The sequence below is a fragment of the Nuphar pumila genome, chromosome 5, assembly GCF_984573655.1.
Source record: "Nuphar pumila chromosome 5, dmNupPumi1.hap1.1, whole genome shotgun sequence".
Taxonomy (NCBI): domain Eukaryota; kingdom Viridiplantae; phylum Streptophyta; class Magnoliopsida; order Nymphaeales; family Nymphaeaceae; genus Nuphar; species Nuphar pumila.
Genome location: NC_143253.1, coordinates 43156886 through 43175024, shown reverse-complemented (window position 1 = coordinate 43175024; position 18139 = coordinate 43156886). Strand labels below are relative to the sequence as shown.

Below are 18139 nucleotides of genomic sequence, written 5' to 3'. Positions count from 1 at the left end.
TTCTTTCGGCCAAGCCGTTTTGTTGGGGAGTCCTAGGACACGATCTTTGATGACAAATTTCATTTACCTCTAAATAGTTTTGAAATTCATTTGACAAATATTCTCCACCCGAATCGGATCTAAGAGTAGAGATATTACTTGAAAACTGATTTTTAACTATCATATGAAATTTTTTGAAAAAGTCAAAGACTTCGGATTTTAAATTGAGAAAGTAGATCCATACATACCTAGTGTAGTCATCGATGAAAGTGACGTAATATGAGTACCCTCCTTTAGACATGACGGGAGAAGGACCCCAAACATCCGAATGGACTAACTCAAAAGGTCTTTTGGACACAAAGGTTTGGTTTGGAAAAGGAGTAGATTTCATTTTGCCAAAAATACAATTCTTGCAAACAAAATGTTTCTCATTACAAAATTTCTTTCCAAATGGAAAGGAGTACATTTTTTAGAAACTTGGGTGTCCAAGTCTTTGATGCCAAATATCAATATTTTTATCTTGGACATGGTTACAAAAAGAGTTAGTGGGGAGTTTTAAGTTGCTCATGTAATAGAGATCTCCTCTCCTATGGCCTTGCCCAATCAGCTTCCCAGACCGGATATCCTGTATAGAGCAATCCTTAGTTGAGAAGGAGATTTTACATCCATGATCACATATTTGAGCAACAGAGAGGAGATTTAAATTAAGTTGAGGTACAACTCTCACGTTTGGCACAAAGAAATCTTTTGAAAAGTTTAAAGTTCCAAAACTTTTTACTTGTAAAGATGTACCATCGGCAGTTGAAACATAGGAGTTTTTATAATTATTACACAAATCGGAAAGCTCATTTTCAAGTGGGGTCATATGAAAGGAAGCTCTAGAGTCAAGGATCCAAGAAGACATACCTGGAGGAGAGGAAGAAGCTATGGCGGCACCCGAGGTTGATGGTATCTTGAGTAGAGTTTGTAGTGCTTCCGATAGTTGAGCAAGAGAAAAAGATTCCTTCCCTTTGATGATTTCCACTTTCTTTTGAGTAGCTTCTTCAACGGAAGCAACCTTATTTTTCGGTGCTTCATTCAACTTAGGACAATTAGGTCTTATATGACCCGGTTCTTGACAATGATGGCAAATGGCTTTTCTATAATTGCCATTATAGTTATTTTGTCTTCCAAAATGTGGAGGTTTGTAAGTTTTCATGTGGTTGCCGGGTTTTGATACGGCCAAGACATCATCTCCTCCTTTAATCATGCCAAGAGGGAGGATCTAACTTGCTCATATTCGGGCCTAAGCCCATGTAAAAATTGGAAAAAGTGTTCTTTTTCCATTTGTTCTCTCCTTAATTCCACATCTATACTAGAAACCCATTTTGGTTCTAGTAAAGATAGCTCATCCCATAGAGGGCCAAGAGTGCTAAAGTAGTCCCTAACACTCATTTCTCCTTGCTTGATAGTCCGGATTTTTTCTTGAAGAAAGAATTGACGAGCAAGGTCTTTTTGGGTAAACATACCTTTCATGAAGAACCATGCTTCATTTGCCATCCGAAATTTGGCAATGTTGGCGCAAATCTTGAGCTCCACATTGTTCATGAACCAAGCAAGAATCTTGGCATGCTTACTTTCCCAATCTTCTATTTTAGATTGGTGATCTTCAATGGCCTTCATGCGGGCATCTCCTTCAAGAGCTTTCTCTTGATCACCTTCCATCTTAGTTAGTTGAAGTTGCGGTTCCGGAATAGTGCCCATAACGTATCCCCAAAGCTTTTTCCCCTTGAGGTTGTTTTCCATGGCGGCGGCCCACATCATGTAGTTGGAGCCATTGAGCTTGAAGGAGAGATCAATCTTTTGTTCTCTTTTCATAATAATTACTTACAAGAGGATAAAAAGAAGAGAGATATAACAAGAAAAAAATATAGCTACACAACTAGCTATATTAAGAAGAAGAGCATACACAAGGCTCTGATACCATGTAATGAAATATGCGGAAAAGCAAAGAGTGCACTAGGCACTTACAACATCCACTAATGAACAAACAACAAGGGCTAATACCCAAACCCACAAGAGACAACACAACATAAAAGTATAAATGTCTCTTATTGAAAGAGAGAGAGCTCTCAAGAGTGAAAAATACAAGAGGGGTTCACCCCTATTTATACACAAGAGAAGGAGAGGGGAAGGGCCAAGAGGCCTTAAAAGGAGAGCCACATAGGGGGCTCCCCATGTAGTCGTTGGGAGCCCCCAACGGTCACAAATGTGACCGTTGGGGGCCCCATCGACTACATGGTGGGGCCCCTTTTGTGTGAGCAAAAATCAAAAAAATAAAAAATATGATTTACAAAAAATAAAGAGAAAAATAAAATAAAGAAAACAAGTACCCCTATCGGGTACTTGTGAAATGACAAAAATACCCCTATCGGGTATTATATATATATATATATATATATATATATATATATATATATATGAATTACATGTATTTTAACAGTGACATGACTTGCTTATTTGCTCTATAGTTCGATATACTACTCGTTGAATTATGCACATCTGTTATAGTGTTACATTAGTTCTTTGCTAGTAATAACTAGTTGCTTGTACTAGTTAAATGCTTATAATAATAGCATTATGTTAGTTGCAATATGATACATGAGACTTGCTTTACTACTTGGTTGAACTATTCGTGCTTGTTGTAATGTAGCACTTGTTGGCTCGAGTCTCTTATGACTAACATGAATGCTTACAGCTCGTAATTTATGAACTGTTTACATCTTATGACTAATGTGACTGTTATGAATTGTTTACAACTAGGACTAATGTAACTGCTTGTCTTATAAGTTGCCTACATTTTATGATAACTACTGTAATGGATCGCTTACGGGTGCAACTTATGAGCTGCTTGTTATGTAATTGTTTGCACCTTATGATTAATGTATTTGCTAGTCGTGAAAGTGAGTATGTCTTGGGTGGAATGAACTCTTACCTTGTGATAGTTGATAGCTCACCTGATTTTATAATTAATTGCTAACATTAAAAACCTTTATTCGTTTGCATACTTAATTGTTCATGTTAGAAATATTTATTCATTTGCATAGTCTGTTGTACATGCTAGATATAACTCATTACTTGTTATAATTGCTTATTTCAGTTCCACATCGTCTCACTTGTGTACCTACCAATTTTTTGTGAAACTGGCCCATTTTATGGGCAAGTGATGTTTCAGACTGCAATGGCACGATGGCGTAATGAGATCAAGATAAGACTCTTTTCCTAACGTTTCACTCCTGAAGACATTACGGTAAATTTACATAAAGGTTTTCTTGAAAATCTCTCTTTGTACAAGTCTTAAACTATTAAAAAATGCATTTATTTTCTTAAATGTATGGAGTTTCAAATATGTCTGTGGAAGAAAGTTTGTGTTGTAATGCGCCCAAGGTCCATTGACTTGCTCTTTCAAACATCAATTTTCGCTGAATTACTATTTAAAAACTCTGATAAAACGAATGATTACAAAGCTTTCAAATTTTTCATAAAAAGTTATAAGTCTTAGATTTTGGGGCGTTGCAAGTTGGTATCAAAGCGATAGGGAAAGTAGTGATCCTTGACTGTATGGCATCTGCATCGCACTGTAAGTATTGTTATTTAAATTGTTTATTATTTATTTTAATTAAAGAAATGTATTTCTGCTTAAATGTCGTTCAATGAAATTGCGTATGAATTTTGTGCCCCCAAGATTCTTATGATTGTGATGCTTATGTTAGCATACAGGTGAATGACTTATCACGCCTACAAATGATTAGTTTTGACTTATTAGGTTGATGATGCATCACGTTTACATAGTTTCATTGCAAATGATTTCATTATGATTGCCTGTGTGAATATATCATACTTGTATATCATGATTGATAGGTATTATGAATATCTGACTAAAATTACTTAGGAGGTATGTGCGTGTGTTTCACACAGAAATGATCGAATGCGATTTGATGTAAGAATTATGAATGCACATAAAAGCGATGCAATGATCTGAATTATCTTAGATGCATATATGATATGAATCTTGTGTGCATAACTCGAACTACGTAGGAGTTACGTATGTTGAGGTTTAGTTTATTCATATTATGATATGTGCAGGTTCACATATGCATAAAACTCATGTTTTGTTTATGCATGCTTCGAGGTTCAATTTTCGAAATGCGATATTCCTTGTGGCAATGATATGATGCATAGTATATTATGCTTCTATATGATGTGATTTAAATGCCATATGATTTGAAATTTATGAATGCATGCAATAAAGGTTTAATGGGGAACAATGGTTCATGGAGCCTTATTGGTTAAATGTGTGATTTTATGACTTAAAGTGTCATATGAAGTGATGCGATGCATATTGATGGTATACATGCTTGTGCCCGTGTGGTGGCTATCGACCCTAAGAGCGATCATTTGTATTGATGCATGTATCATTGAATATGGTATCTGTTGACGACCTGGTCCCCAAAGGATTCTTTGTGAGGGTATGTATAATTAAGATCAGGTAATTCGGCTAGAGCGGTAGTTCTCTGTGAGGAAGTGCACTATCAAAGAGCGGCTAGCCGCAAAGATGGTAAATTTCTGTGAAGAAGTGTATTGTCCAAGACCAAGTATACCATCTAGGGCGGTAATTCCTTGTGAGGTCGTACATTTCCCAGACCAGGCGATCCGGCGTGGATCTTGTGAATCTTTATAAAATAAGGTGTTATAGTGAGTTGTGATAATCTTCGAAGATTGATTGTGATAACCGGTTATGAATCTATAGATTTGGCTTTTTTCGTTGTACCATGATTAGAGAATTAAACCCTTATTGATTTTAGATCTCGATATGATGTTATGTTTGGGTCTTCTGTGAAAAAATGGGGTCATTCTGAGAATGACAACTTAAGTGAAGTCATGGCATGAGACAGATGACCGCACAAGGCCTTGAGAAATGAGAATACGTTAAGGTTATTTAAGACAAAGAGTGTTAGAAATAGTGAGGGTGACAAACGATGACATGATAGTGATAAAATACAGAGACCCCATTCAAGAAACAAAAGTTTATATGAAATCACGTATATATTTTGTTTAACTAAAACCTTTCTCAGAAACTCATTATGAGTTGTCCTGATTGAAATGAAATGTTGATCTTCGAAACACGAGCTTAGATTAACAAGAGCAAGTGTCAAGAATGACATTAAAGCATAACCCTTAAAAAGGGTATAACTGGAAACCAAATAAAAATAAAAATATATTCTTTATTGATATGAAAAACCAATTGCTTAAGAAGCATTGGAGTAAAATACAAGAGGGGCTGCACCCCTTTATATACACAGCTGAAAGAGGACTCAATAGAGCTGTTGGGCACAGTCCAACAGCTCTATTAAGAGTTGTTGGACGGTGTCAGTCCAACAGCTCTATTGCTAGTCAAGTCTGGACAGGACTTGACTAGCAACAGTCATTCTAGTTCAAACTAAACTACATGACATAAAGACAAAAAATAAAAATAAAGGAAAAAAATTACAGAAAAGAAAGAAATGAAAAATGTATTTATATATATATATAATATTATTATATATACATATATGTACAGTTTTACATTTTAACACTCCCCCTCAAACTTACGGTACAATGAGCGAAAGTTTGTCTAAGAGAAAGTGAAATCGGGGAGCAGCGAGAGGCTTTGTAAAGAAGTCTGCTAACTGATATTCTGAAGTGACATATGGCAGATCAATTATCCCGTGTAGATATTCCTCTCTGACGTAGTGACAATCCATTTCGATGTGTTTGGTGCGTTCGTGGAATGTTCTGTTACTGGCAATGTAGATCGCACTTTTGTTGTCACAACACATTTGTGAAGCCTTTGTTGCTTCAACTCCCATGTCAGCAAGCAGTCGTCGGAGCCAAACTACTTCCATGGTCGTGGTTGCCATGGCTCTGTATTCAGCTTTGGTGGATGAGAGAGATACCTTCTGCTACTTTTTACACCTCCACGAGATTAATGATTCCCCTAAAAAGACACAAAAGCCAGTGGTTGAGTGTCTGTTATTGGGATCACCTCCCCAATCAGCATCAGTATATGCAATTAAATCAAGAGAAGAGGAGGAAGATAAGAAAAGTCCTCGTGAAAGAGAGGACTTGATGTATCTGATAATACGCATGACTGTTCCCATATGAACAGAAGTAGGAGCATGTTGAAATTGACTTGCTGTATGAACAGCATGTGCTATATCTGGTCTGATAATGGATAGATAGGAAAGTGCCCCGACAAGCTGTCTGTAAGGAGTAGGATCTGCAAGAAGTTCTCCATCATCAATCTTCATTTTAACATTAACAACTTCTGGAGTGTCGACTTTCTTATCATCAGTAATACCAGACCTGAAAACAATATCAAAAGCAAATTTAGTCTGAGATAATAAATATTCTCTAGGAGAATAAGCAACTTCAATGCCTAAAAAATATCTCAACAAGCCCAAATCAGTCATTTCAAAATGAGATTTAAGAAGTGTTTTGATTGTTTCAACTCCCTGTTTATCGCTTCCGGTGATGATCATATCATCCACATAGAGAAGAAGCACAATGATCCCTGCATCAGAATTCTTAATAAACAAAGCAGTGTCAGTTAAACAGAATTGAAAACCAATATCAATCATAACACGACTAAACCTATCATACCAAGCTTTTGGTGCTTGTTTAAGTCCATAAAGAGCTTTTTCTAAGCGAAGGACTTTACCCTTAGGAATACTTAGACCAGGAGGGGGTTCCATATATACTTCTTCAACTAGCTTTCCATTTAAAAAAGCATTTTTGACATTCATTTAAAAAATAGACCATTTTTTGATAGAAGCTAAGGCAATTAAGGTTCGGACAGTAGTCATACGAGCCACCGGAGCAAAGGTTTCTTCATAATCAATCCCATATTCTTGGGCATAACCTTTGGCTACTAAACGGGTTTTATATCTTTCAAGAGTACCATCACTCTTGGTTTTAATTTTATAAACCCATCGACATCCTATAGTTTTCTTCCCTGGAGGAAGATCTTGAATATTCCATGTAGAAGCCTTTTCAAGTGCATCTAATTCAGCTTTCATGGCTTCTATCCATTTGATATCATTTTTTGCTTGAAAATATGTGGATTGTTCTTCATATGAGTGAATTAATGCAATAATTGCCCTATATGTGGGTGAGAAAGACTCGTATGATACAAACTTTCCTGGAGGCCTCGAGATTCGGGTTGATTGTCTAGTTGGAATGTTAGAATATTTCTCAAGTGCACATGGAGGATTAGACTCTTGTCGCCTGGAATATTGAATACTAGTATCTCTATGAACTTTTTCATTTTCAACATTAAAATCAATAATTCTTTTATCATCATCAAAGTTACAGTCAAGGTCATATTCATTAGATGTTGATGTTAGATCTAGCAAAAAGGAGTACTCAGTGACGTCTTTTAATTTTCTAAAATCAAAGAAGCTCTCCTTTTTAAGAAATGAAACATTTCTAGACACATATAGTTTATTATTTTTGAAGTCAAAACATCTATAACCTTTTTGGTTTTCAGCATATCCTAAAAAGGCACAGGGAATCGCACGAGGGGAAAGTTTATCATTTTTGTCAGTAAATATGAAACATTTGCACCCAAATATTCTTAGTCTAGAGTAGTCTGGAGAAATGTTCATAAATTTTTCAATGGGAGTGATATTTTGTAACGAAGAAGATGGCATCCTATTAATGAGATATGTGGCAGTCAAGGCAGCTTCTGCCCAAAAGTCTTTCGGGACTTGATTTGCTATTAATAAAGTCCTAGTGGTTTCTATAATATGGCAATGTTTTTGTTCTGCCAGTCCATTTTGTTGAGGTGTATAAGGACAAGATCTTTGATCAGTGATGCCATGCAATTTAAGATAATTTTGAAAATTTGTGGATAAGAACTCTCCTCCTGAATCTGTGCGAAAAATAGTAATATCATTTTGAAACTTGTTTTTAACCATATTATGAAAAGTTTGAAAGTATGAAAATACTTCAGACTTATGTTTGAGAAAGTACATCCACGTATGTCGGGAGAAATCATCGACAAAAATAACATAGTAAACAAATCCTCCTTTAGAAATTACTGGTGCAGGACCCCAAACATCCGAGTGTATTAATTCAAGTGGTCTTGAAGAGAAAAAGGTTCTGTTCTGAAATGGTAATCTTTTCATTTTGCCGAGAATACAATCTTTACAATCAAATGATTCAGAGTTACAAAATTTCCCTAGATTTGGAAAATGTTGGATTTTGGCTATATGTGGGTGACCAAGTCTCTTATGTCACAGTTCCAACTCTATTTTTTGAATATTATAACAAAAAGCTTTCTTCGGCATTTCCAAAAAATCCATGTAATAGAGTCCTCCTTCTCTATGGCCTTCCCCAATCAGCTTGCCCGACTGGCGATCATGTACCCAACAACCATAAGAAGAAAAAGAAATATTACACACATAAACAGAAATTTGAGATACAGATAAAAGATTTAAATTTAATTTCGGAACATGTCTAATTTCTGGAATAAAAAAATTTTGTTTTATAAATTTTTTCAAAATTTTCTATTCCTTCTATTTCAAGAGAAGTCCCATCAGCAGTAAAGACCTTTGACACACTTGTTTTATTTTTAACACATCTGGATAGACTTTGATTATTTGGGGTCATATGAAAAGATGCACCAGAGTCAAGAAGCCAAGAAATTTTACCTAGATCAGAAAAAGATGAGGCTGTTGCGCCGGTTGAAGCTTCAGATGAGGAAAAGGCACCTTTGATGAGAGGTTGAAGAATCTCCATTAGTTGGGCCAGGGAAACTGGTGCATCCTGATCTTTAGGCTCCGATCCAGCAATTGCAGCTCTTTTTTCTCTCAGCTCCTTAAGTTTGGGACATTGTGGCTTGTAGTGTCCCGGTTCATGACAGTGATGACAAATAACTTTCTTCTTATCATAGTCACCATTTTGTCGGTTAAAGTGAGGAGGCCTATATGATCGAACATGATTCCCTGGTCTAGACACGGCTAAAACGGAATCATCTTCAATTTTTAAAGAACCTTTCCGGAGACGATTTTCTTCCATTGTTAACTCTTCAATAGTTTCAACAATAGAAGGAATTTTTCCCCGGTAAAGTATGGCCGATTTAGTGGTTTCAAATTCCGGCCTTAATCCAGTGATAAACTAGTAAAAATGTTCGGCATCGAGTTGTTTCTGACGAAGCTCGATGTCTTCGGCACAATGCCACTTTGGTTCTAAAAGGGAAAGTTCTTCCCAAAGTTCGGACAACCCATTGTAATATTCACAAATAGTTTTGTCTCCTTGTGTCATCATTCGAACTTTTTCTTGGAGGTTGCACACGTGTGCAATATCTTTAAGGGAATACATATTCTTAAGGTATTCCCATGCCTTATCGGCATGATCAAATTTGGCAAGACTTGAGCATTTTTTAATGTCAACGCTATTGATAAGCCATGACATTATCTTCGCATGAGATATTCTCCATTCTTTCCATTTCTTCTCGTATGAGGCAATAGCCTTGATTTTCTCTTCTTCCGATAGAGGGACCTCTTTATCTCCCTCCTTTTTAGTAAGAGATAGCTTAGGTTCCGAATCGGAACCATCCACAATCCCCCATAAGCCTTTTCCCCATATATGGTGCTTCATGATTGAAGCCCATGTTACATAGTTCGTATCGCTTAGTTTCATAGGCATGATGGTGACTTTATCATTGTCATTCATCGATTACAAGGAGAGAAAGAATAGGGATAGAAGAGAAACAAGAAGGAAAATGAAAAAGAAAGAAAAAAAACAATACAACAAGATGTGAAATCTTCTCCAATGAAGTGATAAAACACTTCTCTTCAAGTGGCGAACACTTTTGCAAATGGGCACGGAAACCGAGGCAGCTTTTCCTCAAGATTTAGTACTTCCGCGGCTCTGATACCATGAAATGAAATGGGGATCTTCGAAACACGACCTTAGATTAATAAGAGCAAGTGTCAAGAATGACACTAAAGCATAACCCTTAAAAAGGGTATAACTGGAAACAAAATAAAAATAAAAATGTATTCTTTATTGATATGAAAAACCAATTGCTTAAGAAGCATTGGAGTAAAATACAAGAGGAGCTGCACCCCTTTATATACACAGCTGAAAGAGGACCCAATAGAGCTGTTGGGCACAGTCCAACAGCTCTATTTAGAGCTGTTGGAATGTGTCAGTCCAACAGCTCTATTAAGAGTTGTTGGACTGTGTCAGTCCAACAACTCTATTCTAGTCAAGTCTAGACAGGACTTGACTAGCAACAGTCATTCTAGTTCAAACTGAACTAGATGACATAAAGACAAAAAATAAAAATAAAGGAAAAAAATTATAGAAAAGAAAGAAATGAAAAATGTATTTATATATATATATATAATAATATAATATTATTATATATACATATATGTACAGTTTTACATTTTAACACTGATCACTTTAAAAGCATACATGTTTAGGATCATACACACAGGTTGGGCATCATCATCCATACCGACCAAATAAGATTATGATCTCTACAAATAACCTTCATATGAAATTTCACGAACGAAATTCTTTTAATGGAGGTAGGATATAAAGCCCGCTTTAAAAAAATTGCGTCGGACACGTGCCAATGTTGGTCCGCCGAGGTCGGACTCAGTTTCGAGCCTGACCTGGACCCAGATCCGAGCCCGAACCGAGCCCATCTTCTTGAAGCGAGGGGCAAAACCCTCACCCCTTTCTCTCTCCTCTCTGCTTCCCGTCTTCTTCCTCTTCCATGCTACCGTCGACGACCGAATCAGCAGGCCACCCCCGAGCTACGCCATCGTGTCTCCCCCCTCTTCTCTGCGGCCACCCCCGACCCTTCGCCATCACCACTCTCTCTCACCTCCTCTCCGCCTCCCATCTCCTTTCCCCTTCTCTGCAGCCATCGGCGACAGCCCTGCCAGTCATCCCCGCCGCTCACCTTGCCCCTTTGTTGGGTGTTCCGGTTGTCACTGACCCCTTCCGTCGGCAACAGCTCCGCAGACCCTTTCCGCCACCCACCCTGTCTCCTCACAGGGTTTTCCGACCAACCCCCGAGCTAACCCCCTTCTTCCCTTCTCGACTACCGCCAGCGACTACTACGACCCTCGACAGCCCGTCGTCGACCACCTCCTCAGGTAATCTCTTCCCTTTCCTTCTTTATCTTCCTCTTCTTCGTCTCATCTTCTTTCTGTCGAGCAGGGGGCGAAGCCCCCCCCCTCGCGGTTTCTTTCTGTCAGGCAGGGGGGCGGAGCGCCCTCCCTTCGTGTTTCTTTGGCCGACAGGGGGCTCAGACCCCTGCCTTCGTTTTCTTTCCGTCGGGCAGGGGGCGGTGCCCCCTGTCGCTGTCTCTTTTGGTCAGGCAGGGGGCTCTGGCCCCTGCCTTCGTTTTCTTTGGCAGGCAGAGGGCTCCGCCCCCTACCTTCGTCTTCTTTCCGTCAGGCAGGGGGGCAGAGCCCCCTGCCTTCGTTTTTCTTTGGCCGGTAGGGGGATCCGCCCCCCTGCCTTTGCTATTCTCCGACCCACAATGGGCTCACCCCCCTGCCTTTGTATTTTTCTCTGGCCGGCAGGGGGCTCAGCCCCTACCTTTGCTTTTCTCCTGCCGGTAGGGGGCTCCGCCCCCTGCCTCTGTCTTTTTCTTAGCCTCGTTGGCGCAGCGGAGGGGCCGGATCCCTCCTTGCCGCCTTGCCTTTGCGGGGGAGGGGCTGAGCCCCTCCCTGTTCCCTCTATTGCAGGGGAGGGGCTGCCCCTCCCTCCGTTCCTGTTGGCGGGGAGTGGTCGAGCCCTCCCCGCTCCCCTCTCCTCTCTCTCTCTGCTTTTGTCGGGCAGACAGAGGCTCGGCCCCTGTCTCTGCTCCTTTCCAGCAGGCAGGGGGCAGAGCCCCTGCCTCTGTGGCCTTTCGTCAGGCTGGCAGGGGGCTGATCCCCCTACCCCTTCTCGCCTCTGCCGCTGCCTACAACCAGCAAGAGCCCTGCCTCTGCTGTTCAAGCATGCAGGGGGCAAGGCTCCCTGCCCCTGCCACTTCGTGCTAGGCAAGGGCTATGCCCCTGCCTCTGCAGCTTTTCTGCAGGGAGCTGAGCTCCTTGCCTACCCTCGCACCGAGGTCCGGTCTGACGACCTTTGCGGGTCTTACCGGACCCGCCTCCTATTTTGGTTTATGGCGTAGTAACTTTTTCGCATCGTAGGTTGCACGACGGAGCACTCTCGTGCCCCGTGGCCCAAGCACTTATGTTCTTACGCTCGCAGGCGTACGCAGAATTGCAACTCCCAAGGTAGGGAAAAGTTGCACAAAGGACCATGGACGAACTTAAATTAAGTAATTAAAACTTAAAATGAGAAAAAAAAAATACTACAGACAATATATATACGTATATTTATATTTGTACGCATTTAACTCAGGGACGCGGTTTTGCGATCCTTGTCCTTTTTCTTTTTCTGTCTTTATTGCTTTATGTGGTCGTCGCGCTTTATGTGCCCAGACTTACTTTTCTTGCATTTACTTTTTGTTGACGCCGCGTTTTATGTGACCAGGCTTTTATTTTTGCATTTACTTTCTGTCTTTACTTTGTCGTCGTGCTTTATGTGCCCAGGCTTTTACTTTCGCTTTTATTTTTTGCCATTTCTTTTCTGTCTTTACGTTGCCACCGCGCTTAATGTGCCTAGGCTTTTCTTTTTGTCTTTTCTGGTTCTTACTTTGTGGGTGTTAAAAACAATATTCATAAATCTGGGTGGTCATACGTAATTTAACACAATTAAGTATGCCTACTTGTAAATTTCCATTTTACTAATCCCTATTTAAATAGGTGATTAGGGTTAATGAATTACAAGCTCTCTCCCACTCTCTCTCTCCTCTCTCTTTTATCTTTCTCTCCTCGTCTCTCTAGGATTGATCAAAGGGTTGATAGCTACAACAAAACCAAAAGGGCCAAAGATACATACCGGAATGCGAGGACCTTGAATCCATACCATACAAATCTTTTCCAAGACCATGATACTATGTCATGAAAATGGCATGAATCCCAATGCACTCCAGAATGGATACCAAGAACCAAAAATACAATGTATTTGAATACATACTCACCATAGAAGTAACAAAGGAAAACAAGAATTCTAAAATAAATAATTTCATTAAGAGTGAAATTCAAATAATACATAAAAAATGTAAAATTACAAACAACCTCACTACAAACACTCAAAACCCTACAAACTACCATCACCTTCTCAACTCTTACACATGCACACACCACATATTTATAGATAAGAGAGAAGAGAAGAGAGAAAAGGGGAGATCCCTTTCTAGCTGTTGGAGAGGGTCCAACGGCTAGAAATCTAGTCGTTGGACTCTCTTCAACAGCTATAAAAAGTCAACTTAAGTTGACTCAATCAATTTAAGTTGACGATAATATATATATACTATATAATATATATATATTATATTAAAATAAGATGAGAGAGAATCGTTTACAGTGGTTTGGACATATTCGGCGAAGGCCTAATGATGCTCCAGTTAGAAGGATGGAGAAATGGGAAAATATATTAGTTAAAAGAGGTCGGGGTAGGCCTAAGAAGACTTGGATGGAGGTGATAGAAAAGGATATGAATGCTTTGAACCTCACCGAGGACATGGCAATGGATAGAAATGATTGGAGGAGAAGGATTCATGTGGAAGACCCAGAATGATTTTCTTTTTTGGTTCATATCGCCGACCCCAATTGTTTTGGGATAAAGGCGTAGTTGTTGTTGTATATATTATATATATACATATATAAACACATATGTATATATAATATATAAAATGTATATATATATATTATATATATATATATATATATATATACACACAAAAGAATACATCCATCTTAAGAATGATGAGCATGTGATATGCTTAGAATAATAAAGAGAGTTCCACCTTGTCTCTAGGAAGCTTGGGGGGTTCAAAATGTCCTGTTGTCGCTGATCCTGCCATGCGTCTGGCCAAAATCTCCATTACCACTAAATAGATAGGGAGAGAGTGGGTGTCCCCACCTTAACCCTCTAGAAGCTTGAAACAACTCCCTCGGGTAGCTATTGATAAGCATCTTGTAGGACACTATCATCACCCCCAGCATTACTCTTTTAACCCACTTCTGATGAAATCCCAAGAAGAGGAGCGCTTGTTGCAGGAAGTCCCAGTTTACCCTATTGTATGCTTTTGATAGGTCTAATTTGAGGCACACCACAGGTAACTTTCTAGTATGAAGAGAGCATGGTTGCCAGTTGAGGAAGCGGGAGCAGGAAGTGATACGGGAAGCAGAAAGCGAGGTACTTTTAAAATTTTAGAAAGCGAGAAGCGTGGGACTACTTAGGAGCGAATCGGGAATCGTCTCTAAAGCGACCTAGGAAGCGAACCGGAAGCGAGGGGGAAGCGAAAAAAATAAAAAATACAAAATACAAAAAAATTGAAAAAATGGGAGAAGCGAGGGGGAAGTGCGGGGGAAGCATGCTTCCCATAAAAGGGAAACGTGTTTCCTATTAAAGGGAAGTCGCTTCCCATTAAAAAATGACGCTTCCCCGTGCGTTTCAAAAGCGCAACGTTTTGCGCTTCCGAAGCGCGCTTCCCCACTTACCTAGGCACTTTCGGTAACTCTGGAAGAGAGTTTAATATCTCGTGTGCAAGAAGAATGCTATGTTGAATTGACCTTCCCTTGAGAAAAGCCCCTTGATTCTGTGTAATGATTCTCACAAGGATGTTCTGCATTCTTGAGACCATCACCTTATGATCGTGAAAATGCAGTCATAGAGGGTGATGGGGCAAAAATCTTCCAGTCTTGTGGCCCCCTCCTTTTAGGGATAAGAACCAAATTTTTCAGCATTTTATCAGATGTGAATTGGGAGAACCGAATTTTTAAACGGACCCTGTCAGCACCACCTTACCTGTTACCTGAATTTTGACTTAGACGTAGACCTTGACCTAACCCAGCTCATTTAAAACCTCAATCATTGAACCTAGGCCCACCCGAAAGCATCAATTTGCTTCTCTCTCTCTCTCTCTCTCTCTCTCTCTCTCTCTCTCTCTCTCTCTCTCTCTCTCTCTCTCTCTCTCTCTATATATATATATATATATATATATATATATATATATATATATATATATATATATTTTTAGAAATTCTCATGTCATACCCTATGCACCTGCACCTGCACCCGCACCCATACCCATACCCATATTGTACCTATGTGACAGCGCCTAGAACTGCTTCAAATAATGTCAAATGACTCCCACAAATGGAATCCAATAAACAGATTCAACCTAGTTAATCCCAAAGCACCAAAAAAGGCCCTAGCGGTTCAGCAGGTTAAAGTTTTAGTAAATTATGGGATCTAATTAAAGTATTAATGTCATGAGCACGTTCTGATATTATGTTAGAGCTGAAGAAAAGGTCACTTTATAAGGTATAAATGGGTGACATTAATACTGGTAACAACATTAAAAAGATAAAATAAGATAAAAAAAACCAACATCACAACATTTCAAGTTTGATCCAATAGTGAGTTCTGTGAAGGAAAAAATATTGCAAATGAAATCACCAAACCGGTGCCGACCAAACAGTTTAAAAGGTGTTCAAATTCAAAATGCTAGTATCAAAATTGTAGTCACACATCCTTAAAAGTGTAGCTTACCTAGACTGCATTATTCATTATCAATGTCCTTTAAAAGCTGGTCTTTGAGAAGAATTTAAAAAGGTTGGCTCTTAAAACACCAGATAATCTTGGATAATAACATGACTTGTAGAACTTTATGATAAATGGGAAAGATGAGATACATTAATAAGGTGTACCTGCCCCCTATTAGAAATGTTTATTCGGTATGTAAGTCAACACTTCCTCTTGTGAACCTTTGCACAAAGGTAATGATTTTGTTTATATGAATTTTGATGACCTTAGATCTTTTTAGAAGAATTATACAACAAAATTTCCCTTTATTGTCATATAGGGAACCAGTGTCTTAAATAGAATAGAGTGAATTGATGCTCATTTTACATCTGAAGGATCTCTAACACAGATAAACTTTAGGATTATAACAAACAGAACATGATGAAAATCTTCATATTAAGCAGCAAATCCATCTTCGGATAGGAGCCACAATTTTCTTGTTTGAACAAATTAAACCTTGATTACTGGCTTGGCCTTAATATCGACTAAATGAGTCGATGGACATCATTCCAAGCACTGAAGGTGAGTTGAAACTATAGCTAAGACGAGAAACTACCTGATTGCTACAGACTGATCCAAAATCACATCTGCCATTTACGATCTCTTGGTAATTTTTCATTAATTTTCATTTTTCTTTGTTTCTTTCTTTCCCCTTCTTTAGTTTCTTTTCTTTTTTTATCTGCAGGCAGTAGGAGAATAACTTTATACGCCCATATATGGTCGTTGAATATATAAAGCAGTTTTATCAACTAGTTTGTCTATGAATTTGAATGTCAGTAATAAACATTTGCCAGAACATCATGGCATGTGTGCCTAGGTCATCTCAGTCCTAGAATTAGGAGTCATGTTTATTGTAATACAAGGCACCTTCTTTTGCCCAGCAGTTCCCTGCCTTGGTATTGATTCCATCTATCATGAACAGGTGGGTTGGTGACATATAAAGAATTACAACCCAGATATATCCAATTCCACCCAACTCAGAACAATCCAGTTAAGACTTCTAAATATTCATAGTTGCATAACTGTAAAAGCTCTCAGAAAACTCAGCTAAGAGTGTGTTGCAAGTTACAGGTGGCTTATACAACAATTGACAATTGTAAAGTTGGTTGCCGTTTAACCAACAGCCTGAAGCTTCGCTAAAGAGAAACTCAAACAAAACGCTATCATCTTTGGAAATTTCTAATTGGGTTACTATAGAATAGCTGAGCAACCACCCAATAAGGAACCTGCAACCAAAAAAGGCGCACCTTTTTCCCTCTCTTTTCAACATCTAATGCACAGAATGCATCATATTCATCCAGAACCATCCAAAAATAAGATACCATATTGACTATTCGCACTGTCCATCTCAATAAGAATAAATGGGAACTTCAAGGAACTCGCAATCTGCGGAAACTGAAGTTCCCCAACAAACTACCAAAATTCCAATCCATACTATTTATCTCGTCTAAATCCAATTCATAACATCGCACAAGAATCAGATTGTATCGAACTGAGAAAGGCAAAAAAGAAGGAAAAAAACAAACCTCTGAGCAAACACTGAGGACATTCCTGCAATCATCACCGAACGTCTCGCTGTTCTTCTCAAGTTTCTTCAAGAGCTCGGTTCTGAATTTCCGGGTTTCCTGAGTCAGAGAAGAGGAAAACAAGTCAAAAGACTCTTACCAACGTCAAGAAAAGGAGAGAGGAAGGCTTTCTGAAGGGAAAATAGAGAAACCCAATTGAGATTTCAAGATGGGAAATGTTACAGCTTCGGCAAACTCCGGAATGGGGTCTGGATACGTGTATTTCTGGCTAACCATTAACGGCTTCAATTGGGATGCGCTTGAAAAGCCGTGGCGGTGAGATGGAAATGTGGAAGAGAGGAGAAAGGGCGGAAAGAACAGAGAAGAAGGAGGAGGAGGAGGGAGAAGAGAGAGAGGGGAAAGGGTGGCTGTTTTGGGAAGAGGGTAGAGAGAGAAAGCAGGGCTCTTCCAGTTACAGAGAGCCATCACAAACTGCGACAGTTCTAGACAGAGAAAGCACGGCCACTTTTCTCAGCAGGGGTGTCCGCGCCACGCAAATGCGTCACTGCTCCGTGGCGGACGGTCGGAAAAAAAAACAAAAAAAAAAGTTTTTGGGATGAGTGGACAGGGCAGGAGAGTGAGTCCTGTCCTGTCCTGTCCTGTCCTGTCTCAGCGCTTCCTCGATTCAAACTGTCTTCAGATCATGGTTGCTCTGAATCCCAAACCTAGTTCGATCCTATGAACTGGATTTGAAACCGAATCCAAATTTTACATGTTGTTGGATCCATTGAAACAAGGTTGAAAACTGTCTTTAAAAATACTCCAAATTTAAAAATGTCATGTCTTTATCGTGATATTGATGTGATAAAAACATTTTTGTAGTATATTTCATTATTTATTTT

At 39.1% G+C, this 18139-nt stretch overlaps 1 protein-coding gene across 1 annotated transcript in view; it reads right to left on the bottom strand.

The window, feature by feature from the left end:
- The window catches only part of LOC149837464 (protein PLASTID REDOX INSENSITIVE 2, chloroplastic-like), a 43489-nt gene extending 25691 nt beyond the window's left edge, over positions 1-17798 (bottom strand). The window contains exons 1-2 of the mRNA XM_090006060.1: positions 17481-17798; positions 17259-17357 (exon numbers count right to left, since the gene is read on the bottom strand). Of these exons, the coding sequence (XP_089862186.1) occupies positions 17259-17357; positions 17481-17723 (342 nt within the window). The 5' untranslated portion in view covers positions 17724-17798. The remainder of the gene's footprint in view (positions 1-17258; positions 17358-17480) is intronic.
- Between the last annotated feature and the right edge of the window lie 341 nt (positions 17799-18139).